This window comes from Triticum dicoccoides, chromosome 7B, assembly GCF_002162155.2.
Source record: "Triticum dicoccoides isolate Atlit2015 ecotype Zavitan chromosome 7B, WEW_v2.0, whole genome shotgun sequence".
Lineage (NCBI taxonomy): Eukaryota > Viridiplantae > Streptophyta > Magnoliopsida > Poales > Poaceae > Triticum > Triticum dicoccoides.
In genome coordinates this window covers 682,859,270-682,877,883 of record NC_041393.1, presented here as the reverse complement: position 1 = coordinate 682,877,883, position 18,614 = coordinate 682,859,270, and the positions used below count along the sequence as shown (strand labels likewise).

General features: G+C 48.6%; 1 protein-coding gene across 1 annotated transcript; it reads right to left on the bottom strand.

Annotated features, from left to right (window-relative positions):
* Positions 1–8,698: 8,698 nt before the first annotated feature.
* Positions 8,699–11,792, bottom strand: LOC119340048 (disease resistance protein Pik-2-like). Its single transcript, XM_037611960.1, has 2 exons — positions 10,858–11,792; positions 8,699–10,600 (listed from the first exon to the last, which is right to left on the bottom strand). The coding sequence occupies exons 1-2, from the start codon at positions 11,667–11,669 to the stop codon at positions 8,995–8,997; spliced, it is 2,418 nt and encodes an 805-aa protein (XP_037467857.1). The 5' UTR covers positions 11,670–11,792; the 3' UTR covers positions 8,699–8,994.
* Positions 11,793–18,614: the final 6,822 nt, after the last annotated feature.

The window sequence follows — 18,614 nt, the reverse complement described above, 5'->3', positions numbered from 1 at the left end:
ATCATCAAATGCCCTTGACCGTCTCCAGCGGAAAGTATATCACATCCGGACATCCCTCATGCATCTTCGGAATCAGATGTGCACAATGCTCCAAAACTCTATTCGTCGGTCTTCTTATCAACGTTCACGATGATCACTTGACAACTAGGGTGGACCTTCCCAGCAGCCTTCCTGACTACAGTAATTGCTGCAGTAGCACCTGCATCATGTTGCGAAAAATCGACGTGAACAATTTTTTCTTGATTTTCTTCCCTTTTTATTTTCTTTTTGTTTCTTTGTCGTTTTTATAGGTTTTGTTTTCTTCAACACATGTTTACTAATTTCTCAGCACACAATGTACAGGTTTTGAGAGCACACACGAAACATTTTTCTGATAACGTTGGACATTTTTCAAAAACATGATGTACATTTTTTAAAACTACATATTTTGAAAAAAATTCAAATACACTGTAAAAATTTCCTAAAACACTTATTACATTTTATTAATGGCAATATTCATTTTTATTTTTTTTACTTATATAAATTTTAAAACAAAATTCACGTACATGTTTTTAGAATCACGTGAACATTTCTTTAAAATGTCATGTACATTCTTTAAATGGATATAAAGTTTTCTAAAACCTACGTGAACAATTTTTACATTGTATATCACATATAAAAAGACATATTTTTGCATTACGCAAACATTTGTTTCGCATTGCATACAGATATTCTAAATTTTTTGCATGTATATTTGTAAACACAGGAACATTGTTTCCATTGTCATGGACATTTTTTTAAGTTAGCAACTATTTTTCAACTGCACTAACATTTTTTATAAAAATGTAACCTTTTTTTATTCCTTTTTTTCAAATTTCTTAAGTAAGTTTAAGTTTTTGAACTATATGCATTTAAAATATAAATAAAATGGAAAAAAGAGTGACGTCAGCATGACGATTCATGTCCTACTAGCCGGCCAACCACCGGCACCCTGTAGGCGAGGCAGTCGTCTGCCTCGCAGCAAGCGGCACCTAGCCACTCACGGCGTTACATAATATATCTGGATGTGCAAGTGCATGTGCTTATTAGATGGATAAAATATACAATAATTTGTATACACATGAAATTATAATGTAAAAGTAGTTTCATAGAAAATCATTCGTAATATCAACAATACAACACTAGAAACTAAGAAATATAAAGAAAGTAACAATTTAATTTCTTATTATGTAGACAAATAATAATATTCTATTATTTACATGGAGTTCAATATAAAAAGGTAAGAAAATATTTTGGTGAACAAACAGAAATTCACAACTTATTTGGTATATGAACTCCATCTTAAATCCTTTTTTTGTGAAAGCATGTTAAATCCTTTAATGGGTAAATTTTGAATAAAATATTTTTCACATGTCCATATGAAGCAAGGAAACAAATAGCTTGCTATGTGATTAGCAGTGGCTTCCTCCAGACGCTATAGCGCAGCACTATAGCGGATGCTAAATCAAATAATATTTTGCAAGAATCAAAAAGTAGATATGTGCCACTTTTGTAGCAGTGTTGCTATACACACGACACTGGGTAGCCGATTTGCGCACGATCGCACTGATCCGGCCGTGCATGCGTTGGACAAAGTGAAGGCCAGCGGTTAGATCACGCATCGTCCAACGTTCGGATGCTATGTATCGGCTGCATAGTAGTTTCGCTTTTGTAGTATCTCACTGATTTTGTAGCTAAATCGTTGCTAATTGCGATGCTACATCATTACATCTCCAAACCTCAAGATCAGGAATTGGAGAGTAGCAGACTGCCACTTACTTGCGGGCGCCGGTGACTCACTTGCGGGACGCACAGATTACTAGAACATTGTGCCGCCTCCTAGCCGTGGTGGTTTGGAGAAGAGGGCGAGGGACGGAGTGGCGGAGTCCTTGGCGCCGACGAGCTTTCCCTACACGAGCACCCTCACCAGCTCCGATGTCGCTCCACATGTCTCGACCGTTAGCATGCATGCCATGAGCACATCTCAGCCATTCAAGACTGGGAGCTAAGCTAAGGGTGCGTTTGGTTGAAGAACCAACTGGAATGGAATGTAATGGTTCCATTCCACTGGAATGGAATGGTTCCATCTCTGTGATTGGTATGGATAGTGAGGTGGAATGGAACGGTTATATCTTCATGTTTAGTTGGTGGAATGGAATGGAATGATTTTTTTTCTCAAATTAGTGTTTGCTTTTCCGAAAGTGCCTTTCTGCTCTTGAGCTCATTTGAGCTCGGTAAACAGTAAAATCGAAAAAAAATCAAAATAAATTCAAAAAAATTCATCATGAAATCACATTCCTATAAGGCGTGGCAAAAAAAAAACAAATTCAGCCTCCAAAATGCTTTTGAAAGTAGCATTTTCAGAGTACTGATTTTGTTTTTTTTTTGCCACGCCTTCTAGAAATGTGATTTCATGACGAATTTTTGTAAGAACTTAAAACTTTTGTCAATTTTTGGAATTTTTTGATTTTTTTTCGATTTTACTGTTCACCCGAGCTCATATGAGCTCGGGTTCAGAAACTCCACGTCCTTGCTTTTCCCGTAATATATGCAACATTAATTCTATAGGGCGCTACTTTTTTCACGCCATAGAGCCCATAGCGGCCATAGCAATGAAATTGGCTATAACATAGCAGTGTTTCCTCTCGAAAGCTATAGCAACACTATAGCCATTGTATAGCGCGCTACTTTTTTCGTGATATGAAGTGTAAAAAAATCATTTACATATAAAGGTATTCGCACAAGATCCATATAGAGTTCATAAATAGCTGCACTTGGGAATAATGACTTATGGATACATAATACATTATTTATAAATAAAGGTATTCACACGAAGTCCATACAGGGTCACTTTGCTTATTCAGTTCAGGCTGAAACTGAAAGCAAAATAAAGTTTCTGAAAAAATACACCCACCCGTGAAAACACCTTAGCAATTACTGTAAACCACAAATGCATTGTTCACAGCTTAAAGGACATGGGCATAGAAGCAAGTAACAGTGGCAGAAAACATCATACATTTAGTTCATGGAATGATAATGCCGAGTTCTAGGGGCATCGCTTATTCAAGAACCAATTCACTACACAAATCATGAGAACACTGCTGAAGGAGGTGCAAGTAAAACTGTGCCATGGCCCGCCCTGTCCAGGTTGAATTCAGTGAGGTGTGTGAGCAGATTAGGTCATATGAGAAAGAAATTGGTAGGACTAGGGTTCCTACCGGGCTTTCGGCGTAGATTGTATGGGCAGGGAGGAGGGAGACGGGGGCTGGAGCGGGCGCGCCGGCGATGAGGCGTCGTCGCGGCTAGGGTTTAGGTGCGGCGGCGGTTGGCTGGTGGCGGCTAGGGTTCCGGCTCCTCAGGGAGCCGGGCAACATAAGATGATAATATCTTTATTGCTTGATCTCAAACGATGTCTTACAACTAGTATTTATAACTTTAGCCTAAGATAACTTGCCTAAAATAATTTGCCTAAGATAACTTGTGAGTCAAGCCCCTAATACTAATGCCCGGTGGGACTCTTCCTGGTATAGACCAAACCGGTCATAACATCTCTCCCCGCCTGCGCAAACAGCTCGTCCTCGAGCTGAAAATCTGGATAGTGTTGGCGGAATTCTTCACGCTGCTCCCAAGTAGCCTCCTCCTCCGGAAGGCCTGTCCACTGAACGAGGATGAACCAGACGCCACGACGGAGCTGTGCCTGCAACACCTTGGCCGGCTCTGGAAGAATGCGACCATCGGCGATGGGAGGAAGCGCCGGAGGAGCCGCCGGTGGCTCGCCACGGAAAGGCTTGAGCAGCCCCACATGGAAGACGTCGTGGATGCAAGCGCGTGCTGGAAGCTGAAGACGATAGGCCACCTTCCCAATGCGCTCCAAGATAGGGAAGGGCCCGGCGTAGCGAGGACCGAGCTTGCGCTTTGCTCGCGGGTCGAGTGACTGCGTAGAGCGGTGGAGAAGACGCAGCCACACCCAATCACCCACCGCGAACTCCGCCTCGCGATGATGATCGTCGTAGTAGTGCTTGGCCAGCTACTGGGCCTGAAGGAGACGCTGACGAACCTCAGCAAGCATCTCATCACGAGTGCGGATGAGTTCACCCGCAACCTCCATCCGAGCTGTCTCTGGATCCACCGGAAGGATAGGTGGGGGTGGTCGACCATAGACCACCTCAAATGGCGTAGCGCGCAGGGCGGAGTGATAAGAGGTGTTGTAGCAGTACTCCGCCCAAGAAAGCCAGTCCACCCAAGCGCGAGGCCGATCACCTGTCACACAACGCAAATACATGGCAATGACCTTGTTAACCACCTCGGACTGTCCGTCCGTCTGAGGATGGAACGCCGTACTCAGGCGGAGCTGGACACCTTCCATCCTGAAGAGGTCGCGCCAGACATGGCCCGTGAAAACTGGGTCCCGATCACTGACGAACGAAGCAGGGAACCCGTGTAGACGGACGATGCCGTCGAAGAAGGCTCGGGCCACTGACGCCGCCGTGTATGGATGGCCGAGCGCGATGAAGTGGGCGTACTTGGAAAAGCGGTCGACCACCGTGAGGATGACCAACTTGCCACCCACCTTGGGAAGGCCCTCAATGAATCCATGGATATATCCGCCCAGACCTGAGATGGCACCTCCAAGGGCTGGGGTAACCCGACCGGCCTCAGGGTCTCTGTCTTGTTGCGCTGGCATGTCTGACAAGACCGAACCCAGTCACGGACCAGGGCGTGATCGCCAGGGATGTAGAAGTCGGCGCGAAGACGATGGAGGGTTTTCTGCATACCCTCATGACCCGCCGAGTGGGCGAGCTGTAACACCTGGTGACGGAGATCATCATGCGCCGGAACAAAGACCCGGCGCCCATGTAGGAGCTGCTGCTGAAGGCGGACGGCGTCGTCGGCCGTCGCAGTGGCGCGGCAAATGTCGGCAAAGAGGCCAAACGTCGGCCCAGAGCGGATGCACAGGGCCGCCCCGGCGGACTCGTCGACGGAGGAAGCGAGGTCGGAGTCGCGATGGGACAGCGCGTCGGCCACGGTGTTAAGGCGGCCCGGCCGATACTCGACGGAGAAGTCGAAGCCGAAGAGCTTGCCGATCCACTGGTGCTGCGGCACGGTCGACAGCCGTTGATCCAGCAAGAACTTTAGGCTGTAGTGGTCGGTGCGAATGAGGAAGGACCGGCCCCACAAGTACGGCCGCCAATGACGAACGGCCTGTACAAGGCCAATGAGCTCCCGCTCGTATGCCGCCAGCTTAAGGTGACGCAGAGCGAAAGGCCGGCTGAAGAAGGCGAGGGGCCCATCGCCCTGATGAAGCACGGCGTCGAACCCTGCGCCCGAGGCGTCATAGTCCACCACGAATGGGCGGTCGAAGTCGGGCATCTGGAGGACGGGGCCCGTCGTGAGGGCCCCCTTGAGGGCCTCGAACGCCGTCGTCGCCTTGTCGTCCCAGGCGAAAGCGTCGCGGCGAAGCAACCGTGTGAGGGGCGCCGCGATGAGCCCGAACTCCCGAATAAATTTCCGGTAGTAGCCGGCGAGGCCGAGGAACCCGTGGAGAGCCCGCGGCGAGTGAGGCATCGGCCAGGCGGAGACGGCTGCCACCTTGTCGGCGTCCATAGCCACCCCGTCGGTGGAGATGACGTGGCCCAAGTATGCCACCGAAGGCGTCCCGAATGAGCACTTCAAGCGCTTAAGGTGGAGGTGGTGCGCTCGAAGCTCGTTGAAGACGATGGCGACGTGCTGGAGGTGCTCGGCCCAAGACACACTGTAGATTAGAATATCATCAAAGAAAACGAGCACAAACCGGCGTAAGTAGGGCCTGAGGACGTCGTTCATCAGAGCCTGAACGGTCGCCGGGGCGTTGGTGAGGCCAAAGGGCATCACCAAGAACTCGAAGTGGCCGTGATGAGTCCGAAATGCCGTCTTGGGTATGTCATCCGGGTGCATGCGCACCTAGTGGTACCCCGACCGAAGGTCAAGCTTGGTGAAGAAGCACGCCCCGTGTAGCTCATCGAGGAGCTCGTCGACCACCGGAATAGGGAACTTGTCCTTAAGTGTGATAGCATTAAGGGCACGATAGTCGATGCAGAAACGCCATGTGTCGTCTGACTTGCGGACGAGAAGCACCGGCGCAGTGAACGGCGAAGTGAGAGCCGGATGATGCCTGCCGCGAGCATGAGGGCACACTGCCGCTCCAACTCATCCTTCTGCAACTGCGGATAGCGGTAAGGGCGGACCGCCACCGGTGCGGAGCCTGGCAGAAGATGTATACGGTGATCATACGTGCGGGCGGGCGGCAACCCCTGTGGCTCGGTGAAGATGTCATCATGCTGCTGTAGGAGACTCTACAAAAGTGGGTGCTCGGCCGTGGCGGTGGTCGCGGCCAGCTGGAGGGGTGGTGTGGGTGCGGCACCCCCAATGCCGTCCCACCGAATGCGGCGGCCCAACCGCCAGAAGGTCATCGTCAGCGCATCGAAATCCCAGAGAATAGGACCAAGAGTGCGCAAGAAGTCAACGCCCAGGATGAAGTCGAAGCAGCCCAAGTCGATGCCGACGCAGGTGATGGAGAAGTGCTCGCCGCCGATAGTGATGGGCACGTCACGGGCGAGCCCGTGGCAGTGTAGACGGTCGCCATTAGCGACTGTGACTCGCAACTGCTCGCCGCCGGTGGGTTGTAATGCAAGGCGCCGCATGGTGGTCGCCGGCAAGAAGTTATGTGTGGATCCTGTGTCCACTAGGGCCACCAGGCGCTCGCCCTGGATCATGACCGGTAAGAGCATCGTCCGTTCATCATGGATACCGGCCAGTGCATGTAGGGACACCACGAGGGCGGTGGCCGGGGCGGGCGCGGGCGCCGCTGCAGTCTACGCAAGGCTGGTTCGCCGAGGCCATCCTCCAGTGTCTCCTCGCCCGTCTCATCTGACGTCTCCAAGTAGAAGAGGCGGGGACAGACATGGCCCGGTGCATAGGGCGCATCACAGTTGAAGCACAAGCCCAGGCGCCGGCGTTCCAGTTGTTCTGCCTGAGTGAGGCGCCCAAACGGCCGCATCGGAGCCGGGGTGGCCGCCTGGGCGGCAGTGGACGGTGTCGGTGCTGCCGGAGACGGCCGAGTAGGCTGTCGGCCCCCACGTGGCGCGGATGGACGCGTCAAGGCCTGGGCGCGTTGCTCGAACGCCCGGTCATAGTACATGGCCGTCTGAAGGTCTTGGGGCCCTTCATCTCGACGTCCACGCAGATGTGGTCGGGAAGGCCACCGATGAAAAGCTCCGCCTGCTGTAAGGCCGTCACACTGGGCGCCTGGCACGCCAGGGCCTAGAAGCGGTCGGCGAAGTCTTGCACCGTGGAGGTGAACGGCAGGCGGCCCAACTCGGCCAGGCGGCTCCCGCGGACCGGTGGCCCGAAACAAAGAAGGCACAACTCCCGGAAACGATCCCACGGGGGCATGCCGCCCTCGTCCTGCTCGAGGGCGTAGTACCATGTCTGGGCGGCCCCGCGGAGATGGTAGGAAGCCAGCCAAGTGCGCTCCGACGCGGGCGTGCGCTGTCCGCAGAAGAACTGGTCACACTGGTTGAGCCAGTTAAGCGGATCGTCGGAGCCGTCGTATGTGGCGAAGTCGATCTTGGCGAACCGGGGCGGCTGCTGGTGTGGCGCGCCCTGGCCCCCTGCCTCGGCGGTGCGGAGGGCGGATGATGGTGCGCGGTCCATGGTGGAAGGCCCGGCGTAGTTCCCGGTGGCGCCCGACGCCTCGGGCTGCAACGGAAAACCGGACGGTGGACGAGCCTCCGGGTAGGCCGAGGGCGGCCCGTGGAGCCAGCCGGGGAGTGGCGATGGTGACGACGGGAAGAGGACCTCCTAGATCGGAAGCCCGCTCGGCGACGACCAGCCCAGGTTAGGGCTGGGCGGGGGCGATGGAGGAACCTGCTCCGGGCCCGCTGGAAGGGATGGCGCGGCGGGAGACGGCGCGGCCGGCGTGGTCCAGGTGGGCCACTACGACCCCGTGGTGGCGGCGAGTGGCGCGGTTGCCGTCGCAAGCTGCGGCGGCCATTGTGGCCAAAACGGCGGTGCAGCCGCCTGGGCGGGGAGCGCCGGGTAGCCTCCGGTGACGGCCCCCGGTACCGAGTACCATGGCAGCGCCTGCTGACTCGTGGCCATGGCTGGATGGATTGGTGGCGGCGGCCCGTATGGACTTGCCAGGTAGAGGCGGATGCCCTAGACCGCGGCGACGAGGTCGGTGAGGACGCCGGCCATTGCCTCCGGTGTGAACTGCTGCGTCTGCGGAGGAGGTGATGGCGGCGGTGTAGGTTGGACGGGGGCTGGTGGCTGCCCGTGGCCCGGCGCGGTGCCGGGTGCCTGGAGGGGCGGCGCCGAGAGCGACGCCGTGATGCCCGCCAGGAGCGAGGCCGTGGCGCCTGGCGCAGAGGCGGCGGCGGTGGAGGAGTTGGCGGCAGCGGCGGTGGTGGAGTTGACCGACGGCGGTGGAGAAGACATGGTTGAAACCCGGGCACCTGATACCAAATTGGTAGGACTAGGGTTCCTACCGGGCCTTCGGCGTAGATTGTATGGGCAGGAAGGAGGGAGACGAGGACTGGAGCGGGCGCGCCGGCGATGAGGCGCCGCCGCGGCTAGGGTTTAGGTGCGGCGGCGGTTGGCTGGTGGCGGCTAGGGTTTCGGCTCCTCAGGGAGCCGGGCAACATAAGATGATAATATCTTTATTGCTTGATCTCGAACGATGTCTTACAACTAGTATTTATAACTTTAGCCTAAGATAACTTGCCTAAGATAACTTGCCTAAAATAACTTGCCTAAGATAACTTGTGGGTCAAGCCCCTAATACTAATGCCCGGTGGAACTCTTCCTGGTATAGACCAAACCGGTCATAACAGAAAGAAAATTGCTTTCCTATAGACCGGCCCGCCCAACTTGCCATCTGTAGCTCCGCTAGTGCCCTCATGCTTGCTCGGAATCAGATATGCACAATGTTCCAAAACTCTATTGGTCGGTCTTATCAACGTTCACGATGATCACACAATTAGGGTGGACCTTCTCAGCAACCTTCTTGACTGCAGCCATTGCTGCTGCAGCACCCGCATCATGCTGCGAAAACTCGATGATCATATGCTTCAGGCCTGACAGATGCTCAACGCCAGACACACCACTCGACTCCTTTGAAAGGCCGCCTTCAAACTTTAGCTCAAGCACTTCAACCTTCGATAAAGCATCGGTCACAAAGGTCACAGATGGCAAGCTGCACCTTATCGAAAGCTTCTTAAGACTCTGAAATCCATCACTCGGAAATACGACTTGTTTCTTATCCTCAGACGTCCGAGGAACATTACAAAATAATTCCAGTTCCCTCAAGCTTGCCATTTCACTGAGCTCTTGAATGATATCCGCATCAGCACTCTTCCCGATATTGCTGCACGAGAGTGTTAGCAATGACTTCATCTTGCTTATCCCACTTGGCAACTTGGCATTCCCCGCGAGCAAATGCATTAACTTTTCCAGCCTGAGAATGCTGGGAGGTAGCTCTTTCACTTCTGTGGATCTCATATCCAGTGTCTCCAGGCATCTTAGCTCTCCAATCTGTGCAGGGAGCTCACTGACATCTGTTCCCTTGAGGTTCAAGTACCTCAGAAGCAGCAGTTTGTAGAGACCATCAAGGCACAGTGGACCTTGACAGCCTTCGAGGTCAAGAACCCGCAGTACACTGAGTTCATTCAGACGAGGCGTGCGCCCGGTGTGAGAAAATACGGTGATTGAGCGAGCACAAGATACTTTTGCCCCATCGATTTGTGCAGCGGTCTGATCATGCTTACCACTATTCAGCAAAGATAGCCGTCGGACAGTGCCATTGACAGGTGGGACATCTTGCTGCTGAGCATGTACCAGAGCAACAAAGTTGTCTTCCATGGACTTGCAAATGATGAAATCGTGTATTACTGGATGAAGAACGTAGCTCCTATGGGTGCCATTATGATTCAGCTGTGATGGTTGGATTAAGTTTCTGCCAATGAGCTCGCTGATGTAGTTTCTCGCTGTTTCCTTCATGCTTGTGCCACGCTGTTCATTGATGAACCCTTCAGCAACCCAACGCCTCGCAAGACGCTCTATTTCGATCTCATGGTTCTCGGGAAATATGCTTAGGTGTAAGAGACACGCCTTGAGATTGGCAGGAAGATCACTGTAGCTGAGTTTGATGATCTGTTTCATCCCTTGTAGCTCTGAATTTGCGCGCCATTCCAGTCCTGACCGCTCAAATTCATCTCTTGTGCGCACCTTGCTGGCTAATAAGCCACCCACGCTCACTATAGCAAGTGGCAAACCACCACACTTTTTCATGATCTGAGCTGAAACATCCTTCAAATGGGCAGGGCACCCACCCACACTCCAAAAAGCTCTTTGGGAAAACAAGGTCTCGGCATCGGCTTCATCAAGAAGACAAGTCCTGTAAACATGGTCACCTGAACCTGCTTTTGCAACAGCCTCTATTCTTGTTGTAGTGATTATCCGACTCCCGAGATTGTTCTCTGGAAAACAGTGTTTGATTATCCCCCAGGTTTGAACACTCCATAAATCATCAATCATAACAAGATACCTATTTGATGACACGAGGGAAATCATCAATCATCAATCATAATCAGAGAGTATACATGTATCTGAACGAAGAGGAAGCAGGGCTAAGTTTTATCAAAGATGTGCATAGCAAGTGCCATACAATATGCCACAGAATATGTGTACTGGAGATAATTTTTCAGTATAATAACACTCTACTGGAGCAAAATTTCAGTATAAATAGCAAAACTTTTACCAGTAACAATTGAAGTGGATTGATCGAAATAGCAAATAGAGTACCTCTTATCTTGCAGATGCTGCTTCAGTCTCCCAATCAACTGAGCCACATCGCCAGCATCACCTCGTCCTCTGCTGTACTCGCCGTCCACTTGGGATAGCATATCGCCGAGCACCTTGGCGACGTCAGAGCTCCGGCCGACCGAAACCGACGCGCGGCACTTGAACCCCGCGTTCACCAACCTATACACCTCCCTGGCAAGCGTCGTCTTCCCGGAGCCGGCCATCCCGACGATGGACACGACCTTGAGCCCGCCGGAGCCCTGTCCGGTCACCATCCCCATCACCTCGTCCCGCGGCCCGTCCATGCCGACGAGGCCGGCGCTGTCGGCGTAGAGCGCGAAGAGCCGGGGGTCGACGGCGGGCGCGTGACGAGACGGCATCTGCGGGCCGAGGCTGTAGCGCTTCCGCAGCTCGCTCACCTCGACGACGCGCGCCCGGAGCTCCTTGAGCTCGGTGGCGATGACGTGGCGGTCGGGGATGGTGGTGAGGCGGCGGATCCAGCGGGAGAAGCGGTGGGAGTCGGCGTCGTGGGTGCCGCCGGCGTCGACGCGGTGGGCGAAGAGGTCGACCCAGTCCTCGATGTCGAAGGCGAGGTCGCGGACCTGGGCGATCCAGCTGGTGGTCTGGACGTCGGGCTCCTCGAGGGCCTCGCAGCGAACGACGGCGGCGTTCATGGTTCTCAGCTCGGCCTGGAAGAAGGCGACGTCCCCGCGGGCGCCGGAGAGCAGCTCGTACTCCTGCTGCAGCAGCTCGCCCAGCTTGCCCGGCAGCGCCTCCACCATGCCCGACAGCGCGCCCACCGCGATCTCCATCTCGCCGGCCGGTTGAGAACAGAGCGGCCTCCTCTGGATCTGGATCTGTGGGTGTCGCCGGCGGCGAGGATGGGCGTGGACCTGAGACTGAGAGGCTACCAAGTCTTCGTCGCCTGTCTGCGGTTGGTGGTGGCGCGAATAACTTTTTGGCTGTAATTATTCACACTCCACAGCGGCATCGACGGAATAGAAAATCAATATAAAACGACTTCATTTGGTCAACAACGAGCAAAAGCACTCCAGATTGTTGGGCCGGTCCAATACTTGTCTAACCTTTTTTTATTGTTATCTTTTTTAAATAAGTGTCTCAAAAAAAATCTTTTTTAAGGAAAAATAAACATGTGTTCTAAGTAAAGGAAAACAAATCATCTCCAAATAAAAATTTGAAAATGTTTTGAACGAACATAGAGAAAATGTTAGGTCTTATGTACTATATATCGATAATACTAGATTTGTATGTGACATAAATTCCATTTTGTAATATGAATAGCTTTCCCCCATATTAGTTCGTTTTTTTACAGTATAAAAGTGTCCCGAAGGACCCGGAATTCATTAGATATTACCAGAAATAATACAACCACATTTTACACGTGGAAACAACAAAAAAGGAAAAAAATATGGACAAGTCCCTACATTTTCGGATAGGAACCCAGATCACAAAACTAAATTGGAATTCGAATATAATCAACGACTCTAGCACATAACCAGTCCAGATGTCATTGGGGACAAACCCAATTGGGGTGAAAGGATCGCTACGGCACGGCTGCTGGCGAGTAATAACCGGAGGTCGAAGACGTGGATGCCTTACTAGGGACGAACTGCTTCCCATCAGGCTTGTCACCCGGGAGGATTAACCAGAGTTGATAACTCCATGCGGTTGCCACTCGACCAAGAATGTAGCAGTCACGTGTCAGAGGTCAGCCATGGACTAGCAAAACGAGATCTCCCCGAGGGAAGGAGCATTGTGGCAGGCGTGGTAGCCAGCGAGATTATTCATCAAAACGTTGGCGTAGACGAAGGAAATATGCCCTAAAGGCAATAATAAAGTTGTTATTTTATATTTCCTTATTTCATGACAAATGTTTATTATTCATGCTAGAATTGTATTAACCGGAAACTTGATACATGTGTGGATACATAGGCAAAATACCGTGTACCTAGTAAGCCTCTACTAGACTAGCTCATTAATCAAAGATGGTTAAGTTCCTAACCATAGACATGTGTTATCATTTGATGAACGGGATCACATCATTAGAAGAATGATGTGATGGACAAGAACCATCCATTAGCTTAGTATAATGATCATTCAGTTTTATTGCTATTGCTTTCTTCATGTCAAATACATATTCCTTCGACTATGAGATTATGCAACTCCCGGATACCAGAGGAATGCCTTGTGTGCTATCAAACGTCACAACGCAATGGGATGATTATAAAGATGCTCTACAAGTATCTTCGAAGGTGTTTGTTCGGTTGGCATAGATCGAGATTAGGATTTGTCACTCCGAGTATCGGAGAGGTATCTCTTGGCCCTCTCAGTAATACACATCATAAGAAGCCTTGCAAGCAAAGTGACTAATGAGCTAGTTGCAGGATGATGTATTACGGGACGAGTAAAGAGACTTGCCGGTAACGAGATTGAACTAGGTATGAAGATACCGACGATCGAATCTCGGGCAAGTAACATACCGATGACAAAGGGAATAACGTATGTTGTCGTAACGGTTCGGCCGATAAAGATCTTCGTAGAATATGTGGGAGCCAGTATGAGCATCTAGGTTCCGCTATTTGGTTATTGACCAGAGAGGTGTCTCGGTCATGTCTACATAGTTCTCGAACTCGTAGGATCCGCACGCTTAACGTTCGTTGATGATATAGTATTATATGAGTTATACATGTTGGTGACCGAATGTTGTTTGGAGTCCCGGATGAGACCACGGACACGACGAGGAGCTCCGGAATGGTCTGGATGTAAAGATTGATATATGGGATGATAGTGTTTGGTCTCCAGAAGGGTTCCGGAATTCACCGGAAGGGGTTCTGGATGTTCCTGAAATGTTTGGGTACGGAAACACTTTATTTGGGCCAAAGGGGAAAGCCCATGAGGTTTTTGGAAAGCGCAAAAGGGAGTTTTGCGGAGTCCAGGGCCAGACGCCAGGGTCCCTGGCGTTTGGGTCCAGACACCGGGAACCCTGGCCTCTGGTCCTGGAGTCCAAGGACTCTTGCCTTTCGGGTAAAACCGACTTTGAGGAGGCTTTTACTCCAAGTCTCGACCCCAAGGCTCAACATATAAATAGAGGGGCAGGGCTAGCACCCAAGACACATCAAGAATCACCAAGCTGTGTGCCGGCAACCCCGTCCCCTCTAGTTTATCCTCCGTCATATTCTCCGTTGTGCTTGGTGAAGCCCTGCGGAGATTGTTCTTCATCAACACCGTCACCACGCCATCGTGCTGCTGGAACACATCTACTACTTCGCCCTCTTGCTGGATCAAGAAAGCGAGGACGTCATCGAGCTGAACATGTGCTGAACGCGGAGGTGCCGTATGTTCGGTACTTGATCGGGGCGGATCGTGAAGGTGTACGACTACATCAACCGCGTTGATAAACACTTTCGCTTAGCGATCTTCTCAAGGGTATAAAGATGCTTTTCCCGTCTCGTAACTATGCATCTCCATGGATAGATCTTGCATGTGCGTAGAATTTTTTTATTTTCCGTGCAACGTTCCACAACACTAGAATCCCTCCACAACATCTGGCTCCATCTATTGGAGCCTCATGAGCGAAGGAATACCACCACCAACCATCCATTGCATCTCACCTTCACCAGTAGCACACGTCGGTCAATAATGCCAATCCCGACTAAGGGGACAACAAACCAAATCCTACTACCACAAGGCCATCTCAAGCTCTTCATCCGAGCCTTCTATAGCCGGTGACATCAATGGAAAAGAAGGGAGTCGGGCCTTGAACAACGGCTCTCAACGAGGCGAATATAGCAACCGAGAGAGGGGGAGAGAAGGAATGTAGGAAATTATTGTGTTAACCTTCACATGAGTCTGTAACACCCGTTTTCTGTTATGAAAACGAAGAAGATGTGATGCATTATTGTAAGTGATCTCTTAGCATCATTCAAGGATTTAATGAATACGAAGATTTGTTTTAAAAGAAACTCCAAATCCATATGCACCTTCATTAGGTACCGATGTTTATGTGCAGATTGCACGGGGTATGGAGATGAACAATGGTGCTTGAAAGTAAATTAGTTTATTTTACTAAACACTAAACACCTTACACCTCTTCAAATGAATTAAGTGGCCCGATTTTAAAGAGGGACAATGCTTTTTTTCTATGAAATTGTGAATTAAATCATCATTATTCCATTGATCTACCTATGGATTCTACAAAAACTTAAATGGTGTTATTTAAAATACAACTCCTATAATACTACACATTGATAATGCAATATCATTGAGAATGTGGTGAAAATTCAATGTCATAGACTTGTCTAAAGTTTCTAAAATAGTAAATGCATGCATGCATGCAGTTTCAAGTTCAAATAGTGAACTTGGTATGGGTTCCGGAATAAGATAGAAAACTGAAAAATTATTAATCTACCTCATTTTTTCTAACCATACAGAAGAAGTAGAGCCAGATGTGTTATAGTAATAAAAAGAAGAAGCAGTGCAACTCAAAATAACGATCAAAAAGTTCGGATACTGACACACTAAAACTAGCGACCCCAATACTCCCTCCATTCCTAAATATAAGTCTTTGTAGAGATTTCACTATGAACCACATATGAATGTATATAGATGCATTTTATAGTGTAGATTCACTCATTTTGCTTCGTTGTCAATCCCCATAAAATTTTGTCGTTTCAATTTTCAAACTTTTCAATTTCCTCCAAATTTAAACAGTTAGCACATCAAACAAATATGCACATAGTTTTTAAAAAGTTGCACGAACAAAAGCTTTTAACCATCAACATGTATAGATCACATGTTGTGGTAATGATAGTTAAGGAAGAGAATGACTTGGCAAGAGCAATCAGAACAACGAAACAACACCTCACTCCATGCTAATTCATACAGAAGTACAATTTGCTCTATGCTACACTGTATGCAGTGTGCTTCTGTGTTACCTGTTTGAGAGCAACAGTAAGAACAATCAAGTGTAAGGTTTTTCCTGATCAAGTTTCATGTGAGATTTTGTGCCACTATAGTATAAAGATATGTAGATGACAATAAGGGACTGCAAATAAGCACTGCAAAAAAAGGCAGTAACAACCTAATTTGTAAACAGAATTATACTGATATGACATATGCATGCTAGAAAATCTTAAGACACTAAGACTTTCCAATTGCAACAAACATGAAGGCAAAACCTACCTGGACAGTTGGTGTCGCTTGCTTCCTGAAGATGTCGTCGTGCGTCTCGTTCCTGTGCCAAGGCTCCGGGTGAAAACTCATGTCTGTTTGCTTGGATTTGGTAGCAGTGACGCTTCACGCCGTCACCCTCTTGGGGGCGTTGTCATGGAGGTCAAGAGTCCTCAGGTGGGCCTCGGCGAGGTGTTAGGCTTGTTCTAGGTTCATGTTGTATCTTAAGGTCTGCTTTGTAACATGGTCTTCCCACCATATTATATCGTTCAGTCATGTTGTATCTTATGTGTTGCTTTATATATAAAGCGGGACGAGAGCATGTTTTGAGGAAAAACCTACCAGGACAAAAGTATTAGTACAATTTTAGAACTTAAATAGACATTGATTCATGAAACTGTGAATTTATTAACTATGTTGGACAAGGTCACAATTGCTTAGAAATTAGTTCACACATGTAAGCACTATAGAGTGTAGGTTTCTACACCGACACTTCTCATTTCTTGTGCATTGAAACAAAGAATAAGGTGCCTCGGTAATAGTATGTTCATATACTAGAAAATGGAGTGAATTAGAAAAAACCATCACAATTGCGGGCGAGTTCTAAAAAAGCACAGATTGACTAACAATTTTCTAAATACCACCTTTTTTACAAGCAGCGTCTAGCTCATGGTAAGTCCTTGGGTTGTTAGTACATAGAGATACATAGACTTGAAAAGGAAGAGATATCAAGAATGATCAAGTTGACCACAAATCCACCAGCACTGAATCATCATATGAACAAGGAAGGTACTAAGAAATACACATTTGCGTGTCTACATGACAACACCCATGCACACCACCTGGAGAGAGCTGCCGCTCCGGCATCCAACGAAGCAAACTTATCCACCTCCACCGGGAGACAAGCTGCAGATGCGCCGCACCTCCGGGACCTGAAAGCACCGGCGACCACCCAAGCAAAGCACGGACGACTAGGGCCGGCCCATAGGTCAGGCAAAGAGGGCGACAGACCTGGGCCCCAAAGGAGAAAGGCCCCAAATATTAAACATGATAACCACTGTACTATTATCTCTTAAACTCAAAATATTATTGCATGTGTAAAATAGAATCGTCAATTTGCAGGAGAAATTTTACATCACATCAAATTAACAACCAATCTGATAGATGACAGTGGATATGATAGGCGAACTTAGTTATCCTGTTAGTCTCTCTCTCATAGACGTCCTATAGGATGTACTGAAATCTATATAAACTAATTTCTATGTTTAACCCGTACATAACTTTCTATTTAGAAATTGGCAAGAGCTATTATATACATCAGATGCAACCAAAAGTCTAGGTGCATACCAAAAAACTAATTGTATATAAGCATAACTGAATAGGTGATATGTTTACGTTCATCGGTGATCAGGTCCCCTTCAGTATCATACATATGTTGAATTTATTATCGAATCTAACTTGTGGCACATTTGCAAACATTACAATTTATACTAAGGTTCTACAAATATGCACACCTAATAATGCACTAGAAAATATTTTTAAAATATTAGCTAGATATTATTCCTTAGAAAACCTCTAACATGATATTTAATGAACCTAAACTACAGATGAACATATGCACAAGTCATACAAATATGTATTTGTGCACTATATAATTTGAGGAATTGTCACTAAAATAGTTAAGAGATAATTTATGTTAAATCAATTAATTTAAATTGAGCATAAATAAAGTGGTTGGTGATATACATTACAATCAATAACAAAGAATATTGCTTAACTATACAAACTAAATTATGGTTGACTATACAAAGTAAATAATATAATGTATACTCCTTAATACTGAAGTAAGATAATTAAATAATAAAAATAAATAAGCATAAAAGTTTGTTATAAAGAGTATTTATTTAATTTTGCCCTGGGTCCCAAATTTCCTTGTACCGCCCCTGAGTACGACATGACACTACAAGAGCCGCGTGTACCGGGGACCAACCCATGCAATAGATCCAACTCGTACTGCCCAGCCCTTGCACCAGATCCAAGCACAGATGCCCAAGCCCGTGAACCGTCAGCTCCTGCGAAGCGACAACGCCGCTGAGCCAAACCCACCCCATCCGTGGCACCCAAGCATGTGGCAGGGGAACAAATTGAAATTAGATATATACACTGAAAACAATTAACTTCCATACTGAAGAAAAAAAAATACCAACTTCAGAAACAGTCAACTTTGAGGTCATCCTATTTGACTAAGAAACAGAGTTAGAGCACAACACCAAGTTCAGGAATAGTCAGCTAAACTCCCGCGCAATTACAAAGCCAGGTGCTCTTCAAAGAATCTAGTAGCAGCCTACATTACTCGATAGGTAATCACATAGAATGGCAAACGTAAACGCGAAGGAGCATTGCGCGCCCAATGACTGACTGTTCAATAGAGGTCTTGCTGCCCAGGCAGCCACTCCCTGATCATCTGGGCAACTGCTCTGAATTTGGCATCATCACTTTCTGGCCATTTGAGAACGTCATTGATATATCTTCGAAGCGCAACTCAAAATTCATGTACCTGAAGCTTA